The 18,143-nt window shown below is 50.2% G+C and overlaps 6 protein-coding genes across 6 annotated transcripts; 4 read left to right on the top strand and 2 right to left on the bottom strand.

The window, feature by feature from the left end:
• Positions 1-777: 777 nt before the first annotated feature.
• Positions 778-1,791, bottom strand: ASPBRDRAFT_523468 (uncharacterized protein). The gene is made up of 2 exons (XM_067626886.1): positions 896-1,791; positions 778-813 (listed from the first exon to the last, which is right to left on the bottom strand). The coding sequence occupies exon 1, from the start codon at positions 1,618-1,620 to the stop codon at positions 1,072-1,074; it is 549 nt and encodes a 182-aa protein (XP_067481183.1). The 5' UTR covers positions 1,621-1,791; the 3' UTR covers positions 778-813; positions 896-1,071.
• Positions 1,792-3,815: 2,024 nt separating this feature from the next.
• Positions 3,816-4,408, top strand: ASPBRDRAFT_523436 (uncharacterized protein). The gene is made up of 2 exons (XM_067626884.1): positions 3,816-4,256; positions 4,377-4,408. The coding sequence occupies exon 1, from the start codon at positions 3,910-3,912 to the stop codon at positions 4,177-4,179; it is 270 nt and encodes an 89-aa protein (XP_067481182.1). The 5' UTR covers positions 3,816-3,909; the 3' UTR covers positions 4,180-4,256; positions 4,377-4,408.
• A 1,250-nt stretch (positions 4,409-5,658) lies between these two features.
• On the top strand, positions 5,659-6,312 carry ASPBRDRAFT_194832 (uncharacterized protein; the record flags this gene model as incomplete). Its single annotated transcript, XM_067620796.1, has 2 exons — positions 5,659-5,796; positions 5,854-6,312. 2 exons carry the CDS (start codon positions 5,659-5,661, stop codon positions 6,310-6,312), a joined length of 597 nt encoding a protein of 198 aa, XP_067481181.1.
• A 331-nt stretch (positions 6,313-6,643) lies between these two features.
• ASPBRDRAFT_523387 (aldo/keto reductase family protein) lies at positions 6,644-8,227 on the top strand. Its single transcript, XM_067626882.1, has 3 exons — positions 6,644-7,026; positions 7,096-7,528; positions 7,621-8,227. Exons 1-3 carry the CDS (start codon positions 6,975-6,977, stop codon positions 8,099-8,101), a joined length of 966 nt encoding a protein of 321 aa, XP_067481180.1. The 5' UTR covers positions 6,644-6,974; the 3' UTR covers positions 8,102-8,227.
• A 645-nt stretch (positions 8,228-8,872) lies between these two features.
• ASPBRDRAFT_54002 (C2H2-type zinc finger protein) lies at positions 8,873-10,117 on the top strand (the record flags this gene model as incomplete). The annotated part of the gene is made up of 2 exons (XM_067627153.1): positions 8,873-9,404; positions 9,495-10,117. The coding sequence occupies 2 exons, from the start codon at positions 8,873-8,875 to the stop codon at positions 10,115-10,117; spliced, it is 1,155 nt and encodes a 384-aa protein (XP_067481179.1).
• A 1,404-nt stretch (positions 10,118-11,521) lies between these two features.
• Positions 11,522-16,130, bottom strand: ASPBRDRAFT_121125 (chromatin-remodeling ATPase CHD1; the record flags this gene model as incomplete). Its single annotated transcript, XM_067617401.1, has 2 exons — positions 11,522-11,651; positions 11,710-16,130. The coding sequence occupies 2 exons, from the start codon at positions 16,128-16,130 to the stop codon at positions 11,522-11,524; spliced, it is 4,551 nt and encodes a 1,516-aa protein (XP_067481178.1).
• Positions 16,131-18,143: the final 2,013 nt, after the last annotated feature.

Here is an 18,143-nt window from a genome sequence, read left to right as displayed (position 1 = left end):
GAAAGAAGAAAGAATACGAGAACGAAAAACACAACAATTATGGAGCAAGAACCCTTGTTTTTCTTTCTCATGCCAAGTGTCAGTACCTTACTGTGGCTTGAGCCCTATGGACCCTTTCCCGGCTACACTAGACCCCCTTAGGTACTGCTCAGCGCAAGGTAGAACGACCGGTGCCAGAGACCAATGCAGGGATTTTTTCCCTAGTAGTCTACTTAGACTAGCTGGAGGAGGGGGTGCTGTTTCTGGCATGATTTACGAGCGAAATTCTCTCTTTTTCTCCTCACTATTGCCTATTGTTTTCCTCTCTCATGGCCATGACAGTGGACACACACAAACTGGCAGCGACATCGGGAAGGAAAGGAAAAATGATGATCTAGAATTGGCGTTACGTCTAAGCATCTTTTTTGCTTATTTTCAAACAAAAACCCTTTTTTGTCATTGTTTTTCTTTTTCTGAAAATTGCTGTCATCGGTGAAATGGAATTCCGTTTCCCCGATCGAATCGATCAGACAGACACCTTAGTTACATGAAGCCCCGGATATCCCGGCATCTGAAATTGTACGCCTCTTTTCATTAAGTAAAATCACCACTTATATCGATGTAGTTTAGTTCGGAGGGTTAGGCGTACGTATGTAGGCAACTGAAGGCAGGACAACTGGGCTGTGTGTCTGTGTGTGTGCGCCACTCTCACACACTCGCACACCATTTTAGACTTGAATCCAGGATTAAAGATACGATGTATCCGTATCTAAGAAAAGAAAAGAGACAGGGTCCTATCTGCTACTAGTTTTGTTTGGGTAGATAGCTATCTATCTATCTATCTTTAGTATGCTTTGTTATAGGCAATGTCTCAGAACTCGCTTCGGACCAGCTGTTCATGGAAGCGAGCTCTTACTTAAGACAAGGGTATTGAAATAAAAATTGGTGGGATTGGAGTGAAACAGCGACTGCGGGAATCCCGGGTTGGAACGGGTTTTCTTGTGATAAGGGGGGAGGAGGTTTTCAGCTAGGTCGTCGGTCGGTCGGTCGGTCGCTGTACAGCAGGTGCAAAATTGATAAAAAAGAAATCCCCTATTCTCGATTGAAATGTATACAGGAAGGGGGAAAAAAACACTTGAAATCTAGTTCGACTGAAGATTCATCTGGTCCGTTCCAACAACTACCGGTTGTTGGTACGGTGTACGGATCATTAATGCCGCTGAGTAACAACACCAACACGCGCACACACTTTTCCTCGTTCAAAATCTCCAGCCAGCGAGAGAGAAGAAGAGCGCGCCTGACCCTTGCGATCTTCAGGGTCCGGAAAGAAAGTTCGGAACCGCAGCTGGGCAAGTGTCGGCGGACCAAGGTAGCATTGAGCTCGACTAAGCTCGCTACGGTAGTCGATATCCGAGGAGGGGGGGAAAGTGACCCATCCATCATCATCCAAGGGACAGGAACCGAGAAATGGGAAATTTTTTTAGAATGAGACAAAGATTCAAGAAGGGGATTGGATTGGATTGGAGTGGAGTGGAGTGGATGTGGATGAGAGAGTGGATTGGGGTAATCCGATAACGGTATGGAATACCGTAACGGGTAAATTACTATTTCCGAGGCAGTAAGATTACTCCGGATACGCATATACTTTCTTCCCTTTTTTACTTTTTTTTTCCCTCTCGGGGCCCATTCAACTTCAAGGATTGATTGGAGAAAGAGGAAGAGGGAAGAGGGACGAAGGGTTGTTGTAACTTGTTGGTGAGTGAGTGGAGTGGGACTGTTATCTAGTTAGTGGCCTTCTTAGCTACGCGCTAGTGAGGGTTGGGTTCATTCTGGTTTATCATGCAGAACTCGGGTGGAGTGGAAGGGGATTGATGGGATTGGTGTAGAGAGGGGAGTCAGAGTCAGTTGGAACTTGGGTGAGATATTGCTTGGATATAGTCAACTCGGGTACTCTCTGTGCAGATTGCATATCATTTTGATTGAATGTATTCAAGTATAGTCAAAGCATTGATGTGGTGTGTCATGCAGGACCCGACTAACTCAAAAACTAACCCTAGCCGATATCGACATCCAAATTGCCCATGCAAAGACGCCTTGTCTTCTCCGTTCCACCCAAAAAACACTAAACTCAACTATCTACTGACTACTCTTCTATCTAACCTACCCACCCCGGAGGCATTTCCAGTTATCCACAGCCCACACTTCCCATCATTCACCTCACCACCACCACTAGCAACGCCAGCTGCGTAAGCAGAAACGTCACTCAGTGGGGTCCGAGATTTGACATGCCGCGCGTAGAATTAGATTAGTCCTGAGATACGCATGGATTAGCCGGAGACTAATCTGTTTGAGGTCTAATCGCTTTCCCCCTCCGTTCTAGACTGTCGCCCGGTAGCTTGTTGGCTGAAGGTGCAGTGCAGCTTTGCTTTTCAGGGCTCGGTTCGCTGCCACTATCTTCAGGCTAGAGAGTCCGAGAAAGAGTGAGAGAGAGAGAGGAAGGGACAAAGAGAGGGACGAAGGTTCAACACGAAACAACTAGACTAAAACCAACTGGTGTTGACTGGGAACATACGTAAGCCACACAAACTACGGGGTAAAGACCGGTTTAGTTAGGGACCGATCAGGTGTCGAACCAAACACTAACTACTACTAACTACTGACCAAGATACCCTGTTTCCCTTCATCGGTTCTAATCTACATCCATGACACGGTACAGATACAATCCATGCTGCCCATCCCATGGAACCTGGTGACCCCAGAACGGCTACGATCGTACCGAGGATACATCCCCATACCATGTATGAAGGCGATCTGCCAGATTGTTTACTTCCTTGTGCTCGGGCTGACTTCATAACCCTCCGCCTTGTGTCATTTCCCTTGTCACCTGGATACGTAGGTGCATACGAATACTCCGGTGCCCAGTGGGGCCAGTCTAGTGTCGCCGAGCCATTGCTTAGGGTTCTCAACTACATACACTAGTATAGATATGTACAAGAACGAAGAAATTCATGATGGAAGCGGGGATGCTCCTCCGTAGCTATTGGGGCGGACCTCAATTAAGGGTTCCGTTACTTCTTTGATTTCATTTTATTTTCATTTTTCTCGCCTCGTTTGCGTCCTGAACCGTGGCATCGAAATTTTTCTGCCTGCTGCTCCTGTTTACTAGTGTGTCCTTCATCGGGGTTAACTGGGTACGTACAAGGCGCACACACAGATGGACACCAGAAGATGTCTACGTAGCGTCTTCTCATTCACTCATCCTGTCAGGTAATGCGATGTCGTGATGGAGGGAGTTCGGACATAGACGAAGGGGCAGGAGCCAACGTTTCGGATTCCCCTTCCAGCCTCGGCTTTCTTATTGACTTGACTACGTATGTGTATACGCGCCTTCATTGTGGATGGATTGTTCCAGGCATGATCCCCCGTGAGGGCCCGGCACTTGCATTGTCGTGGACGGAGTGACCTTTTTTTCGCGTTGGCTGATCTTGATCAGCGCCTGTAAAGTGCGGAGGTCTCATGCGCCGCCCATTATGCTGCTGGCGCAGGCCTTACGCAGCCAGCATCGGAAGAATTACTCCAACATACTAAGGATAACTAACCAAAGCGGCGCAGCCTGCAGAGAAGATCATTCCTTCTCGGTGGTAGTGGACGAGTAATGCCGTTGTACATATTGTGTAACGGGTTCAGACTGCTGTTTAGCAAAAGTATAACGGGCGCCACTCCTCGGCGAGTCAGAGTTGTAGGCTACTAGTAAGCAGCCACGGGGAGGACCCTGGAATTGGGTGCTTTGAGGGGGCGGCTGCTGTTGCTGCTACTGCTCGAGACTGATCACGTATGCCGGAATGAAGGCGCTTTGCATGAGCGTTGGTTGGTTCCTGCGGTCAAGGGGATACGTTTGCAGTGGGAAAATGGGCTGATTGTATTCGTACTATGGCTCTTGGCTTGCTTGGCCTCTTGCAGCAGGTCCCAAGCAGGGTCTGCGTTCTGTTCTGCTGGGTGTTGGACCCTGTGTTTGTGGGATGGTCGTTTGATACGAATGAACTACCTGGTTCGATATTGGAGACGAATGCTCGTTCATTCACTACTTGCATCGTGCTGAATGATGTTATCTCATTATCAGATAGAGAAGCCAGGCCCAACGACGCACTTACGTGTCTTTTGGTAATGAAGGATGACTGCCCAATTGACGCACCTTTGTAGGCGCTCAGCCGGCCCGAATATTGTCAAGACAGCATGTATATGCCGGTGGCTTCCACAAACTGCATGTTTCACTTACTGTCAGAAACATCCCTGAACTTGCAGCATCAAAGCTATGATTAATTACTTGCCAGTTGATTTTAGTTGATATTGAGTTCCTGTCTTGTGTGCCTTGACAGCTGACGTTTGCCTTATCGCAGTGAGACATTACGAGCGAGTTGGTGGGTGCTAACCAGTTATCTCGATCTCGTCATCGCCCCAGTACCGCCCTCAGCTTACACCTCCATCACATCCAGACCAATGGATGCGCGTTGAAATTCGTCCTCCTGCTGCTGGCTCATTCAGTGAAGACACAAGATGCCGATTCTGCTGGAAGTTTGATTCTCGGACCCCGGCCAGCGAAGGCCGGCCTGGCTCCCCTCCATGGGAGTACTGTTGGATGATTTCCCCCCTAGTCTAGAGACTATGCTCGTGTGGTGATGAAAGCTGAGCATGCAGAGGTACGACAGCTTTATGAACCTGAGACTGAGCCCGTTGACTGGGCTATTGCTTTCAACAGCGAACATTGGGCCTATCTGCGCGGGGTTGAGAAATCATAATGGACTGGCACAGATGTGCGACACAGATGTCATGTCAAGGTCAATGAGGAACAAACCAATCCTTTACGATCATCCAAACAGAGACTGTTACAAAACTGATACCACCCTCAATTAGTTGTTGGGTTCCTGGCATCTTCTCTGTAAGTCGGCTATAGACACAACGCCTGAACATTGCAGACTTGCGGTGGTCGGGATGAACGTTCCGCTAACATATCCCAGCCAGCAGGTACGGTGTTCGAGAGACAGAAATACATTCCCGAGAATATAATTCCAATTGTTCTTAAATGATATCATATCGATGTGTGGCGAGCCTATCCCTGTCAGGCAAGCAACCGGGCTGGCATGCTCGAGGCCCCTGGAATGCGAGATGGTCTACCCCTACCACTTCAGACCTATGCTACTGTCTCATTTCGAACGGTCCTGGATAACTGGATAAAACAATGGCAACGTTGCTTTTTCTCAATGAGAGTATCATGACGATGAGCTTCTGACTAGTTGGTGTTTCCGTGCGATAGGGACCGTGGAACCGACCGTGCCAAAAGGATCACCTCATTGTAGCAAGCAAGCAATCTAGATTTGAGAAATAGATGGCGTGTAAAAGCCACTCAATGGCTGGACCTTATCAGGAGACGCGATCTTGCAAAACGCGTGGTATTTTCCTCCGCGACGTTCATCCAGCCCTTCCATTCCGCACGGCGGCAAAGTCTCATCGCACAGGGGCTCTCGGAGCAACGACGAGGAGTATATCTAGGCTCGCTTGTCTCGTTAGACTTTCAATTCAAGTTTCTCCTTAAACTTACTCCACAGAGCACTTCATTAGCCTCCATTGCCCTCTCAAATACACTCTTGATCCCGATAGCATTTTACACTGCCATATTTCAACATGCAGCCCAAGACGCCATCAGTGACTTGCATGGTCCTCACATTCCTCACCTTCTCTTCTCTTACCCTCGCACATCCCGTACCTACATCGAACAAGCACAATGTATCGAGAGCAGTGAGTTCGAGATCTCCTGACCCGGTAAGTATCTTGTCTGTGTACTTACACCAACCAAATTAGCTAACTCTATCGCCGCAGCGAATGATCCCTCAGGCCGATGCTCCCGAGGACAATAACAATGATCTTATCAGCGCTCTCTTTGACTCTGTTGGGCTTGACGAAGTTGCCAAGCTCAACCACTGGAAGAGTGACAATGAGCCCGATACTGTCATCGACGACAGCAACAGCCCTCAGAAGACTGTGACCACCGAAAACGATGATGTCGACAAGGAGGATGACAAGGAGACAAATAATGGGCAAGATACAGACAAGGACCAAAACAAGGATACGGAGAAGAAGGCCGATGACAAGACCTCTAACAACGACACGACGCACTCCAATAACGACAAGGACTCTGACGACAACCAGAGCAACAAGGGTGGCAAGCTTCCGAACCCTACAACGGACCCATCAGGGTTCGTGAAGGCCTTGATGGAGAACATACAGCACGCTTTCAAGAACGCGGTGGATAGCAGCGATGAGCACACTCTGAACTGAGCGATGCGGAGGGTATAATCGTTTCTCAGCTTGTCTTGATGACATTGTAAGGTTTGGTTGGCAGTGTGGTTTATTGTCTTGATGTCTCTCCTATAGTTCCATCTGTTCTGTTTGTGTGAAAAGTATTCAGCGGCGTGTCACGATTGATGAAGACCAATGGCAAGGAAACTATATCATAAGTTAGTACCTGAAGTAGAAATTAACTTGGTGTGATCCCAGAACATTTCGATCTCCGGCCATCTATCTGATTCTACGTTCTCGTGGTTTAACTTTCGTTCCGTATCGGTCTACGAAGTTAACTCCAGCTAAATCCGAAAGAACCCCTCGGCCTCCATCACTAATACCGCAGCAGTCCCACAGATCTCGTCGAGTCTCAGCATACTATCACGGTCAATCAGCGGGTCTTACACTCATTTGTGAGTCAACAGCGGTGATCTAGGCCAATGTCCGACGTACTCCGAAAGCTGATGTTGATCGTTGGGGAAGCAGAGATAAAAGCCCCTCATCGACCCTCCGGATTGCAGCTTCAACCCAAACCAAACTCTCCGGTGCAGCTCAATTTTAAAACAAACACCATCACCTCTTGATCTGAAGAGCTACACGCTTAAACCTCGCATCGAATACCAAAATCCACACCCAATCGCTGCAACATACCTAGCAACATGCCTTTCCTCAATGGACGTGAGGTCGGCCACACCGGCTACGGAACCATGAGTATGTGAACACGATCAACCCCCGCAGTCATATTCTGCAGCAGCTGACGATGGCGGTGTCATATCACAGGAATGACCTGGTCTCCTCAACCTCCCTCGGATGAGCAATGCTTCGAAACCCTGAACACCACACTTAAGCTCGGTGCCAACTTCTGGAACGCCGGCGAGCTCTACGGTACGCCCGACTACAACTCGTGCCACCTTTTGAACAAGTACTTCACCAAGTACCCCGAGAACGCCGACAAGGTCGTTCTGAGTATCAAGGGTGGCTTGAAGCGTGGGGAGCTCACCCCCGATAGCTCCGAGGCCAACATTCGCCGGAGTGTGGAGGATTGCTTGCGCGTGCTGGACGGGAAGAAGACGATCGATATCTTCGAATGCGCTAGACAGGATCCCAACGTGCCGGTGGAGCAGCAAGTGGCTGTTCTGGCACAGTTTGTCAAGGAGGGCAAGATTGGAGGTATTGGTCTGAGTGAGGTTGGTGCAGAGACTATTCGCAGAGCGTACGTTGCTACCTACACACACACACACACACACATTCTCTTGCAGAAGCTGGTTACACGAAAAAGAAAAGGCAGCTGACGAGATCATGCAGTCACAAGGTCCACCCGATCGCAGCGGTAGAGGTTGAATTGTCCCTCTTTGATACTACGATCCTCAACAATGACGTCGCTAAGGTTTGCGCTGAGCTTAACATCCCCGTTGTGGCTTACTCGCCTTTGGGCCGGGGTGTGTTGGCGGGTGCCTTCACCAGCCTGTCCGAGATCCCCGAGGGTGATTTCCGCAGAACGCTGCCCAAGTTCCAGGAGGAAGCCATGAAGGAAAACATTAAGCTGGTTAATGAGGTCAAGGACCTGGCAGCGCGCAAGGGCGTGGCCCCTGTCCAGATCGCACTGGCCTGGATCCTCACTCTCAGCGACAAGCCGGGAATGCCCACCATTATCCCCATTCCCGGTGGCACGACGGTTGACAAGGTTACTCAGAACCTGGAGGGGGTCCCTCGTCTTAGCGATGCCGAGATGGACGAGCTGAAGGGCATTTTGGACCGGATTCAGATTATCGGAACTCGCTACTAAGCTACTACGGTTACGGTTGTACGGTCTTCATGAGGGCGTAATTTTGGTAGTTTGTCGATACTGAAGTTGATATCATTGATATGTATATATAGTATAGGAGAAATAATGGAAATAATGAGATCCTGAATAAGCCGGAACGGTCAGCTGCTGTTGGCAAGGCAGAAGTGGAATGCTTCATAAACACAATGAAAACAGACGAAGAGTCAGATCAAGTGTAGAAGAGTCAACATGCAATCTCACAAGAGAGGAGATTGTCCGAATTGCAGAATTCTTGATTCATTCATCATGGAAAGTTGCGGCAGATTCAAAACACAATAAAATGGTTAGGAAATTGGCAGCAACTTACCCTGCTCAACACGGTGTGGGCAGGATCTGTTAAACAGATCACGAAAACTATAAGTAATTCGCCAAAAAGTAGCTCAATCGACCACTGGGAGAGGACTTGAGTCACATCAGATCTCAAGGTGAATGCCAAGTGTGCAATTTCCAGTCTCTCAGACCAGGTTAGGTATAAAAGAGAAGAAGAAAAGAAGAGGAATTTCGGGCGCGAGAAAATTGGCGGCGCAATAGCCTCATCACGTGCCGCGGTGCTCACGCCCAGTGTATACTCCGGCGCCGGATATCGACTTCCAAACATCCTAAACCTGGCTCACTCCTACAGCCAGTGCCAGTAACCCTCTAAAGGCCCACAGTTGTCGCTCAATTCCCTCCTCGTCATTCACTCCCCCCAACTCTGTTGAAAAGCGGGCCCTCTCTCTCCTGTCAACCACCATGACGGAATCTCCGGGCTCCCCTCTCTCCTCCATTGCTTCCGACGACATGTCGGATCGCGACGACCTAAAGCAAGCCTTCTCGCCCTCCGGCTCCAACATGCCTCCCTCAAAGCGTCGTCGCACTGGCGTGGCCTCTTGGGATCGCAATACTCCCGTTTCGACCACTTTCCAAGATGACCTCCCTCCTCCATCTCCCTCCACCTCCATCTCGTCCGATACCTCCGGCGACATTCCTAACTCTCCCAACACCCTCGCTCTCATCGGCGGCAGCCAGGATGACGACTATAGCGGCCAAGGCAACGATCAAGTCACCATCTGTCGCTGGGATGGATGCGACGCCGGTGATCTAGGCAACATGGACGGTCTCGTGAAGCACATACATGAAGAACATGTTGGGAGCCGACAGAAGAAATACTCCTGCGAATGGTCCGATTGCAGTCGAAAGGGCCAAACTCACGCAAGTGGCTACGCGCTGCGCGCACATATGAGAAGCCATACGCGAGAAAAGCCCTTCTATTGCGCTCTACCAGGTAAGTCTTCCGAAAGTCCTCGCCCCTGCGACATGTTCCCTTCTTGTTATCCCTTGGCAGCGTCTAACATTGCTCCCTTGATGTCTACAGAATGCGACCGCAGCTTCACTCGATCAGACGCCCTTGCCAAACACATGAGAACTGTTCATGAAACAGAGGCGCTTCGTCCCTCCGACCCCGTACCCAAACACCACAATGTCGCTGCTTCGGCGGCAGGAACGCCGACCGCGACCCCGTCTGGCAAGATTCAACGGTTGAAGCTGAAGCTATCGTTTCCGCCGAAGGAAGATGCAGGAGATCACAGTGAAAGCGTCAATGAGGAAGCGGCAGGACTGGAAGACGATCTTCACGTGCCTCCGGGTGGATTGGAGAAGGAATTCGACACCTACGAGATGCTTCTTGAAGGTCCGCAACTGTATCGGTTGCTTCTGAGACAGATCCATTGGGCACAGCAGGAGGGTGCGGAGCTACGCGACGCATGGGAGAAGATTCGCGTCAAGAGAAAGGAATCATGGATGGAGAAGGAAGCGATCTTCGATGATCTGATGGAGGCCGAGGTACGATTGTTCAAGCTCCTTGATGAGAAATTTAGCGTGTCCAAATCTGCGCCGGCGAATGGGACGGAAAATCCGCCGCAGTCGGAGCAACGGCAGTCAGAGCCAACGGAGATGGATGTTGGACAGGACCAGGGGTCTGAATCTGTTCCACCATGACGCGAGTGTTAATGGTGATTGTGGTGGTCATCTAATATATCCTTCTTGACTTGCTCGCTACTGCCGTGTCTGTTGCTCTTCTTTTTCTTTTCTTTCCCCTTTCCCTTGTACTCTACCTTCTTGTTTGGGGATTCTTTTGGGTTTTATGTTGGGGGCTGCTGGTAATGATTTCACCACGGAATTGGGCAATGTCACGTCTCTTGCGATAAAACGTGCCACTACGCAATTTCCTTTCTTTTCTTCCCTTCTTATACACCTTTCTCCATCCGGTCACCATCTTACCGGTTATCTTACCAATTGCCCTCTACTTCCTATCCTTTTCTTTACCACATCACGGGACACGCAGGGACTCGATCAATTCCGGCTTCAGTTCGTTTCGTTTCGTTTGCGCAAAATATCCTGGTCTTTTTTTTTTCTTATTACCTGTCTACTGCTTGTGTAACTTATGAAATGGGAATTGGCGCTATCCTACTTTTCCTTTCTTTCTTTTTTTTCTTTTTCTTTTATTACTGTTGACGGCATGGAATTCTTCTTGCATTAGAAGGAAAGAAAAGAAGCGAACAAAAACCGATTAAGTACCTTTATTCATTGCACGTATGCAACCATATAACTAGCTGTTGGACTATCGTGATTGTAAAGAGAAATGCATTCAACGCTTATTTTTCTTCCTACATGCCAAGTACCCTTCAAGACGTATCCTAGATAAGGATTGGAAACATAACAACATGATAAGCCCAGCCACTTTCTCCTGTTAGTGGGAACGAAAAATAGGACAGTTATCGAGGTCTAAAGGACGGACACTTCGATAGAAAAAGCAGAACAGAAGATGGATATACCCAGGCTAGAATGGAAAAGAAATTATCAAACTCCAGGAGACAGAAGTAGTAGCCCGATGATGTTGATAGTATGAAAGAAGATACATGAAATCGAAGGATATAAGGAGCCCTGCTCGGATGGTTTAAGTAGATGGGAAAGGGCTAAGAAAACAATCAACAAAAGGGGGAGTTTTTCTTTTCCCGGGCTCAATATCATAGAAACAACAAGGACACTCATCAGTCCATAGGTATATGGGAGGAGCAGAATGATGAGGCGATAGAGAGGTATAGAAGAAAACGATATATGTGAACACATCACAAATCCCGATGCTCCAAATACGGAAGAACCGCAAGACGTAAGAGCCAAAGAAATAGCTGCCATGCATGCAAACATCATAGAAGGCCACTCATGGGTCAACCACACACAACACTCCTTATTCGTAGATCATACCAGACGCCGTCGCCATGCTTTCCCAAATGATGCATATGTACCTTTTAACATGAATTTGAAGCAAAATGAACTCCATGAAATAGAAAACAAGACCCTTGACATCTTTTCGCTGTAACACCGGGATTTTAAGACCGGCATCTACCCTCCGTTGGAAGCTGGCTGGGGAGCAGCAGCCTCCTTACGGGCAGCGATCAGTTTATGATACATTTCTTGAAGTTTAGCCCCCCCAGCGTCTTTGTTGGGCCAGTAGTGTACCGAAACATATTGCCTGTTGTGAAAGTTAGTATATTCTGTTCGGAACCTAGACCGGATTGCTTTGGACATACCATAAACGAGTCTCCAAAGACGTCATGGAGCCCTGGCCCTTCAGATTCTGACCGATGAATTCACCGACCTTGCCCAGTAGACGTCTCAACTCCGTAGCCCTTTCGGTCTTACTCGGGAAGTTCTCTTTAGTAACGGCTGACACCTTCTTCAGGTTCTCGCGAATGGGCTTGAAGAACAAGCGAGCCATATCTTCTTTGCCGGCGGAGTAGCCATTCTCATTAGGCTTACGGCGCCGAATATCCTCGCTGGAGGCGTCGGAGGTTCTATGACGGCTTCGTTCCCCTTCATGCACGGATCTAGGTCGAGCATCGTGGCTAGGAGTGTGGTGTCGTTCAACACTATCCCTGGCGCCATGGGTATGAGACCGATGCCTCGAACGTTCTGTTTCCCGGTGGCCTCTGCGAGAAAGGGACGGTGCTGGCGAAGCTGAGACGCTGTTGCTGGCATGCGTACGGGAACCTTTCCGGTTGTTCCGGTGATGGTTCTCGACGGCTCTCTTCGCGCTGACACTAGAGCCATTGGTGGCTTTGTCACGAAGGACCGATAACAAATAGTCTGCGCGACGAACAAGGTGAACGGCTCCTGGGGATTTCGTTGTCTTGTCCTCAGCATTCATGCGCTCGTTTTTCCTCTCGACACGGTGCTCTTCAAGGAAGAACTTATCGCCAAGGCCAAGGTCGGTGTCGTCTCGGATTTGCGTCCAGGCGCCATATCCATGACGTGCAATACCGATACACAGCATCCCGTCTTCGCGCGCACCCCATGGACACGTATAGTCCGCGGCTTTGGTGGCTTCCGGTATCCGGAAGTTCTTGAAGTCAGGCACCGCGGCCGTTGCCTCCTTCAAGATGCGCATTTCCGTCGGGCGTTCCACAATAGTGTATGCATTGAGACGCTTGACTCCATGGAGGTCGAACAAGACCGCCTTCTTCTCTTTCTTCGTCGGCACCTTACCGGCGTGCTCAAGCGCCTCGAGTTTCTCTATGTCTTCCCGCACCAAAGTGGCAGCCTTGTCGGTTATTTCACGGAGCGCAGCCTTGACTGTCTCTCTATCACGGTCAAGAAGACGTGCCTCACGGACGACATCCTCCTCACGTTCTCCCATATCGCCAAAACGAAGGTAGGCACGCAGAAGGTGGCGGTATTCTTTCTCCACAAGCGGTCGTTTCGGATCCGACTGAGCGTTTGAATCGGAATCATCGCCACCCTCCATGCTAACCTGTGCTCTCGCTAATCTCTTGGCTTTGCGTTCTTCGCGGGTATCCCGTTCGTCACCCGGTGCATTGCGCTTGCGAGGTCGGTTTTGCTCGATTACTTCGGCAAGATACCGTTCGTCGGCTTTCTTCTTTTCCTCTGCCTTGATCTCCTCCAGCTGTTCTTTGGGAATAATGTCATCCCAACTGAGGTCGTCAACCTTGATGTCAACGTATTCGAAGGCTCGAAGGAACTCTTCGCCACCGTCGGCTTGAATCTCCTCAGCCTGTTCGGTCTGATGAAGTTCCGCATTTGCGAGGACTGAGTCGATGTCAAGCTGTTCAAGCTTCTCCTGGTTACCAGTCTGCTCGAACATTCTCTGGCCACGACGCTTGAGAATACGCGAAATATCCTCTGTTGAATTCGGTTCGCTGACCGAGATCCCACTACGAGCCATCTTGTTCTGAATCTCTGACGCCTCCTTGTCAGTAACACCGCGTTGGATTGTAATGAACTCGAGTAGAAGCTTGTTTCGGGCTCTTTCGATCACTTCTTCCTCCACAGTATCCTTTGACACCAGACGATACACACTAACCGGTCTCGTTTGTCCAATACGGTGCGCTCTGGCCATAGCTTGAAGATCGGCCTGGGGATTCCAGTCCGAATCAAACAAGACTACAGTATCTGCTGTCATAAGGTTGATACCAAGACCACCGGCTCGGGTAGACAGAATGAAAGCAAAGTCATTGCTTCCGGGAGCGTTGTAATGTTCAATGGCCAAACGACGTGCTGCCGCAGGGATGGTACCATCTAGTCGCTGGTATGTGTAGCCACGGAACTCCATATAATCACCAAGGATGTCAAGCATTTTGACCATTTGACTAAAGATCAACACACGGTGACCGTCGCGTTTCAGCTTGGCAAGAAGCTGATCCAAGAGCATCATTTTACCACTGCTGGTGATCATTGCCCTGAGAACATCCTCCCGGCGGGTACTACCTTCCAGAATCCTAGCTTCGGCATTGGGGAACATGAATGGATGATTACTTGCTTTCTTCAGCTCCATCATGATGTTCAAAAGTGATTGTTTCTGACCTCTGGCTCCATCATTGAGAGCAGCGTAATTCTTGGTGAGGATGTTCTTGTAGTACTCCAGTTGGACGTCGGAAAGCTCGACACGAATGATCTTCTCGGTCTTGGGAGGGAGGTCAGACTCCACCTTCGACTTAGTTCGCCGCAGCATGAAGGGTTGAATAGCTTTCGTGAGCTCCGCAAGCTTGTGAGAGGCCGCTTCCGCGTTGAGGTCCATGTCGGCGTCAATATCAACCAGGCCCGGGTTCAGGAAATCCAAAAGGGCAGAGAGCTCCGCGAGGTTGTTTTGAATGGGGGTTCCTGTAATGAGAAGTCTAGCCGGAGACCTGAATTCCAGCAGCTTCAAATACAGCTGAGACTCGCGATTCTTCAACCGATGTGCCTCATCCACGGCCATAAACTGCCACTTGAACTGGCTCAGGAAGGTCGAGTCCAGTAGAACATACTCATAGGTGGTAAGGAGTACATTGAACTTGGGCCGCCGAGGGTTCCCGTCTACCATGAGTTCATGTTCGCGCAGAACCGTGCGCGCAGCCTCGTTGCCATTGTAGACAACATAGTTGAGGTCAGGGGTCCAGTAGTCGAAAGTCTCGGCCCAGGATGGCATCGTCGACAGTGGGACGACGACCACAAAAGGCCCTTGCTGGCGGCGCACATGGCGTAGCCAGTTGATGAACGCAACAGTCTGGACGGTCTTACCCAGCCCCATCTCGTCGGCCAGCACGACGTTGCGATTCTTCACCCAGTTGAAGGCCATGAAATTGACACCTTTCACTTGAAACTCCTTGAGCTGGCCATTCTGCAGGAAGCTCGGGGTGCTTTTGATTGTCTCGAAAGATTTTCGCGTGGCTGGGTTGGTTTCGGACTTGTCTGACACCGGGGGGCGAGAGGAACGATCTAGAAAGCGGTCTATCTCGCGCTGAGCAATATTACTAACGAGCTCTTCACTCTCCCATGTACAAGAGTCGTAGAACAGGCGCTTCCATTTGACGAAGTACTCTGTCCCTTCGTCGCCTTCGCGCATTCCGATAACTCGCTCGACTTGTTTGTAATCCTCAATAGCGTCTACATCCCTCTCGCGATCGAGGTTCCATTTTTCCCGATCCTCGGGGGCAACATCCTCGTCATTCTTGAGGCGGACGTCTTCGGACAGGGTTTTGCGTATATAATTGTCAAGGCGGCGGGTACTACGACAGTTGGCAAGACTCTCGGCCGTTTCCCATGTGGCATGGTAGTGAGATTTGCCTTGCCATTTGATGTAAAACTCAAAGTCGTGGCGGCCGAGGTCGAGGCTACTTGGGTCCACGCCATCCTTGACACGATGATTGAGCACAATATCGACGGCTGGGCGATCATCCTCCACGGTGTTCACCCAATAGTTCTGCGTCATTTCATCTGGGTCATCCTCGAACATGGAATCATCATCATCTTCATTGTAATTCGAGACCCGAGAGGCATTCCTCGTTGAGAAACGAACCTCGGGGTGCGAAGGTGCATCGTTTGATGAGGCTTGAAGGAGCCGCCGTCGCCTCGCCTTACTTGTGCGAGCGCGGGGGCCTCCGTACTCATCGCTGTCCGTGTCTTCGGAGAACGACGATTGGGTTGCAGAGCGGGAAGGACGTTTCGAGGAGGGTTGTGAGGCTGCGGCGCGTCGACGCTTAGCACGGGGTGCTACAGCGTCCGAGTCTGAGTCCGAGTCTGATTCGACGATTTGACGCGTCGTACGGGCTCTTGCGCTTCGGCGAAGGCCATATAGATCGGGGTTCTGTCGGATATAGTCTGATTCATTGACCGACGACGATTTCCGTTTCGTGCCACGCCTGGTTTCTGATGATGAAGAGTTTTCAGAGCCAGATGCACTGCTCTGATCCTCGTCATTTTCCATCCCAAAAGCATCCTCATCTCCCTCCGCGTCTGGGGAGCCGGCATTATAGGACTCGTCTGCGGCGTCTTCCTCGGGGGAGGATGATGATTCGCGTGCGGCATGGTTTGCAAAGGAGTCGGACAGGTGGCTTCCACTCTCACTGACTGCAAGCTCATCTCTGCTGCTTGCGGCATCGGAGGCAGGTGATGCGGGGTACCCATTCATCAAGGCCATTGTGGCCGATGGCTCGGAGGTAGATGGGATCACCATGCTAGTAGCTATTGATGATGAGAGACATCAGCATTGAAGCCCGGTACGAGCCCGGAGAGGGATGGAAGGCACGGCATAGTGTAAAACAGATTTACGCGACTCAGTTTTCACTAGAATCGAACAAAATAGGTAGGTGAACAAGGTAGGAGATGGAGGTATGATGGATGGGCATGTTTTTGATGGCGGGCTGGATGAAACGCGACGGAGAGTGGTAGGGGAGAGATGGGGGAATAGGGGCAAATCCAAAGGCAAATTCAGATACAGGAGAAGAAAGCCAGCCAGACCTTGACCAGGAGGAACCCGAGAACCCCTCAACACACCAGATGTAGGGGATATCTGGAGTTCTTCGGTGGGTCGAGACCGTGGAGAAGTACCCCGGCCGACAGTGCCAGGACACGTCTAGGAAAAAGCTAGGAAAGACAAATTTAATACTTACATTCCATAGCTTGGTGACCCCTAATCAGGGAAAAACGAAGAAATAAATGGTGACAAAGTTGAAGGGAAAAGGTGGGGGGAGAGGGGAGGATGGAATGGTGGAGGCAGCAAAGGAACGATGGGAGGCCGCTGAGAATATGATGAGGGAGTAGGAAGAGTGTTGTACGTTCGGCTGGAGGTGGACGATTCGCCGTGAAGGGATTGGCTTCCCGCCTGATCCCTCAGGCTGCAATCACCCGCCATGCTCTGTGCGGTTTAGCGCACCGCAAGCGAGCCTTCAAGCGGCCTAGCGCGTTTTGACTGTCACGTGTGCCTCGGACATGGATTTATTCGTCTTCCGAGCAGAATCAGTCAATTTGAGCGGCCAGCCAATCAGCACAGCCAGAAATAATGCAGCCCGGAAATATTTGCGGCCTGAGGCATCTACAGTTGCCCACAATGCCCGGCATAGTTTTCTCTCCAGAGAGCCCCTCCTCATCGGGGTTCTCCAGCAACGTTTCTACCTCGCTCTCTCCTCGGTGCTGCCTGTGCAGAGATCTGGCGCGTTCGCATTCTGCCAGTCCAACCGCCGCCGTGTGATCGGCTTCATCCAGCACAGATCACCCCTCAAGCAATCTTACTGCTTCTTTTCAGCAGCTGCTCTTTGTCCCCCACTACATCGGTTTCGCGCATTCGACTTGATCTGAACATCAGCCATCATGTCTGAAAAGCTTACCCGGTATGGCTCGAGTCCGCCTTATTTGTCTCTTTCAATCACACCAGCTAACGGATTTTGGTATTTAGTGTTGCTATTGTCAACAGTGACAAAGTGAGTTTCCTATACCCCGCGGCATATGCTGCCAACAACCATTTGTCGACGCTCCAACATATACTGAGACATCTTGCTTGGCTGGTAATAGTGCAAACCCAAGGTACGCAAATATTCCTATATACTGCTTTATTCGCGTCCTCCAGACCTATCATCTAACGCTCCACTGTTTCTCTTCTAGAAATGTCGCCAAGAATGTAAGAAGTCTTGCCCCGTCGTCCGTACGGGTAAGCTGTGTATCGAGGTCACTCCCGAGTCCAAGATTGCCTTCATCTCCGAGCGTCTCTGTATCGGTTGCGGTATCTGTCCCAAGAAATGCCCCTTCGGTGCCATTCACATCATCAACCTGCCGACCAACTTGGAGACCCAAGTCACCCACCGTTACTCCGCCAACAGCTTCAAGCTTCACCGTCTTCCCATGCCCCGTCCCGGACAGGTGCTTGGTCTCGTCGGTACCAACGGTATTGGAAAGAGTACTGCGTTGAAGATTCTCAGTGGCAAGCTCAAGCCCAACCTTGGACGTTTTGACAACCCCCCCGACTGGGAAGAAATTCTCAAGTACTTCCGTGGTTCTGAACTGCAGAGTACGTATATATCCTATCGCGGAGTTGGGATATACAGACTTCTAACTGTATACAGACTACTTCACCAAGGTTCTGGAGGACGATCTCAAGGCTGTTGTGAAGCCTCAATATGTCGATCAGATTCCCAGAGCTGTCAAGGGCCCTGTCAAGAACGTTGGAGCCCTCATCAAGGCCCGCACTCAGTTG

Source organism: Aspergillus brasiliensis, assembly GCF_001889945.1.
Source record: "Aspergillus brasiliensis CBS 101740 unplaced genomic scaffold ASPBRscaffold_4, whole genome shotgun sequence".
In the NCBI taxonomy this organism is placed as follows: Eukaryota; Fungi; Ascomycota; class Eurotiomycetes; order Eurotiales; family Aspergillaceae; genus Aspergillus; species Aspergillus brasiliensis.
Note: the sequence above shows the minus strand (reverse complement) of the source record. Positions and strands in the feature narration are given on the sequence as shown.

Excerpts from the sequence above, each read along its gene's own strand:
- ASPBRDRAFT_523468 (XM_067626886.1), bottom strand. The coding sequence starts at position 1,620 with ATGCGTATCCGGAGTAATCTTACTGCCTCGGAAATAGTAATTTACCCG.
- ASPBRDRAFT_523436 (XM_067626884.1), top strand. The coding sequence starts at position 3,910 with ATGGCTCTTGGCTTGCTTGGCCTCTTGCAGCAGGTCCCAAGCAGGGTC.
- ASPBRDRAFT_523387 (XM_067626882.1), top strand. The coding sequence starts at position 6,975 with ATGCCTTTCCTCAATGGACGTGAGGTCGGCCACACCGGCTACGGAACC. Across the intron at positions 7,027-7,095 it reads CACCGGCTACGGAACCATGA|GAATGACCTGGTCTCCTCAA; the intron begins GTATGTGAACAC and ends GTCATATCACAG. Across the intron at positions 7,529-7,620 it reads GCAGAGACTATTCGCAGAGC|TCACAAGGTCCACCCGATCG; the intron begins GTACGTTGCTAC and ends GAGATCATGCAG.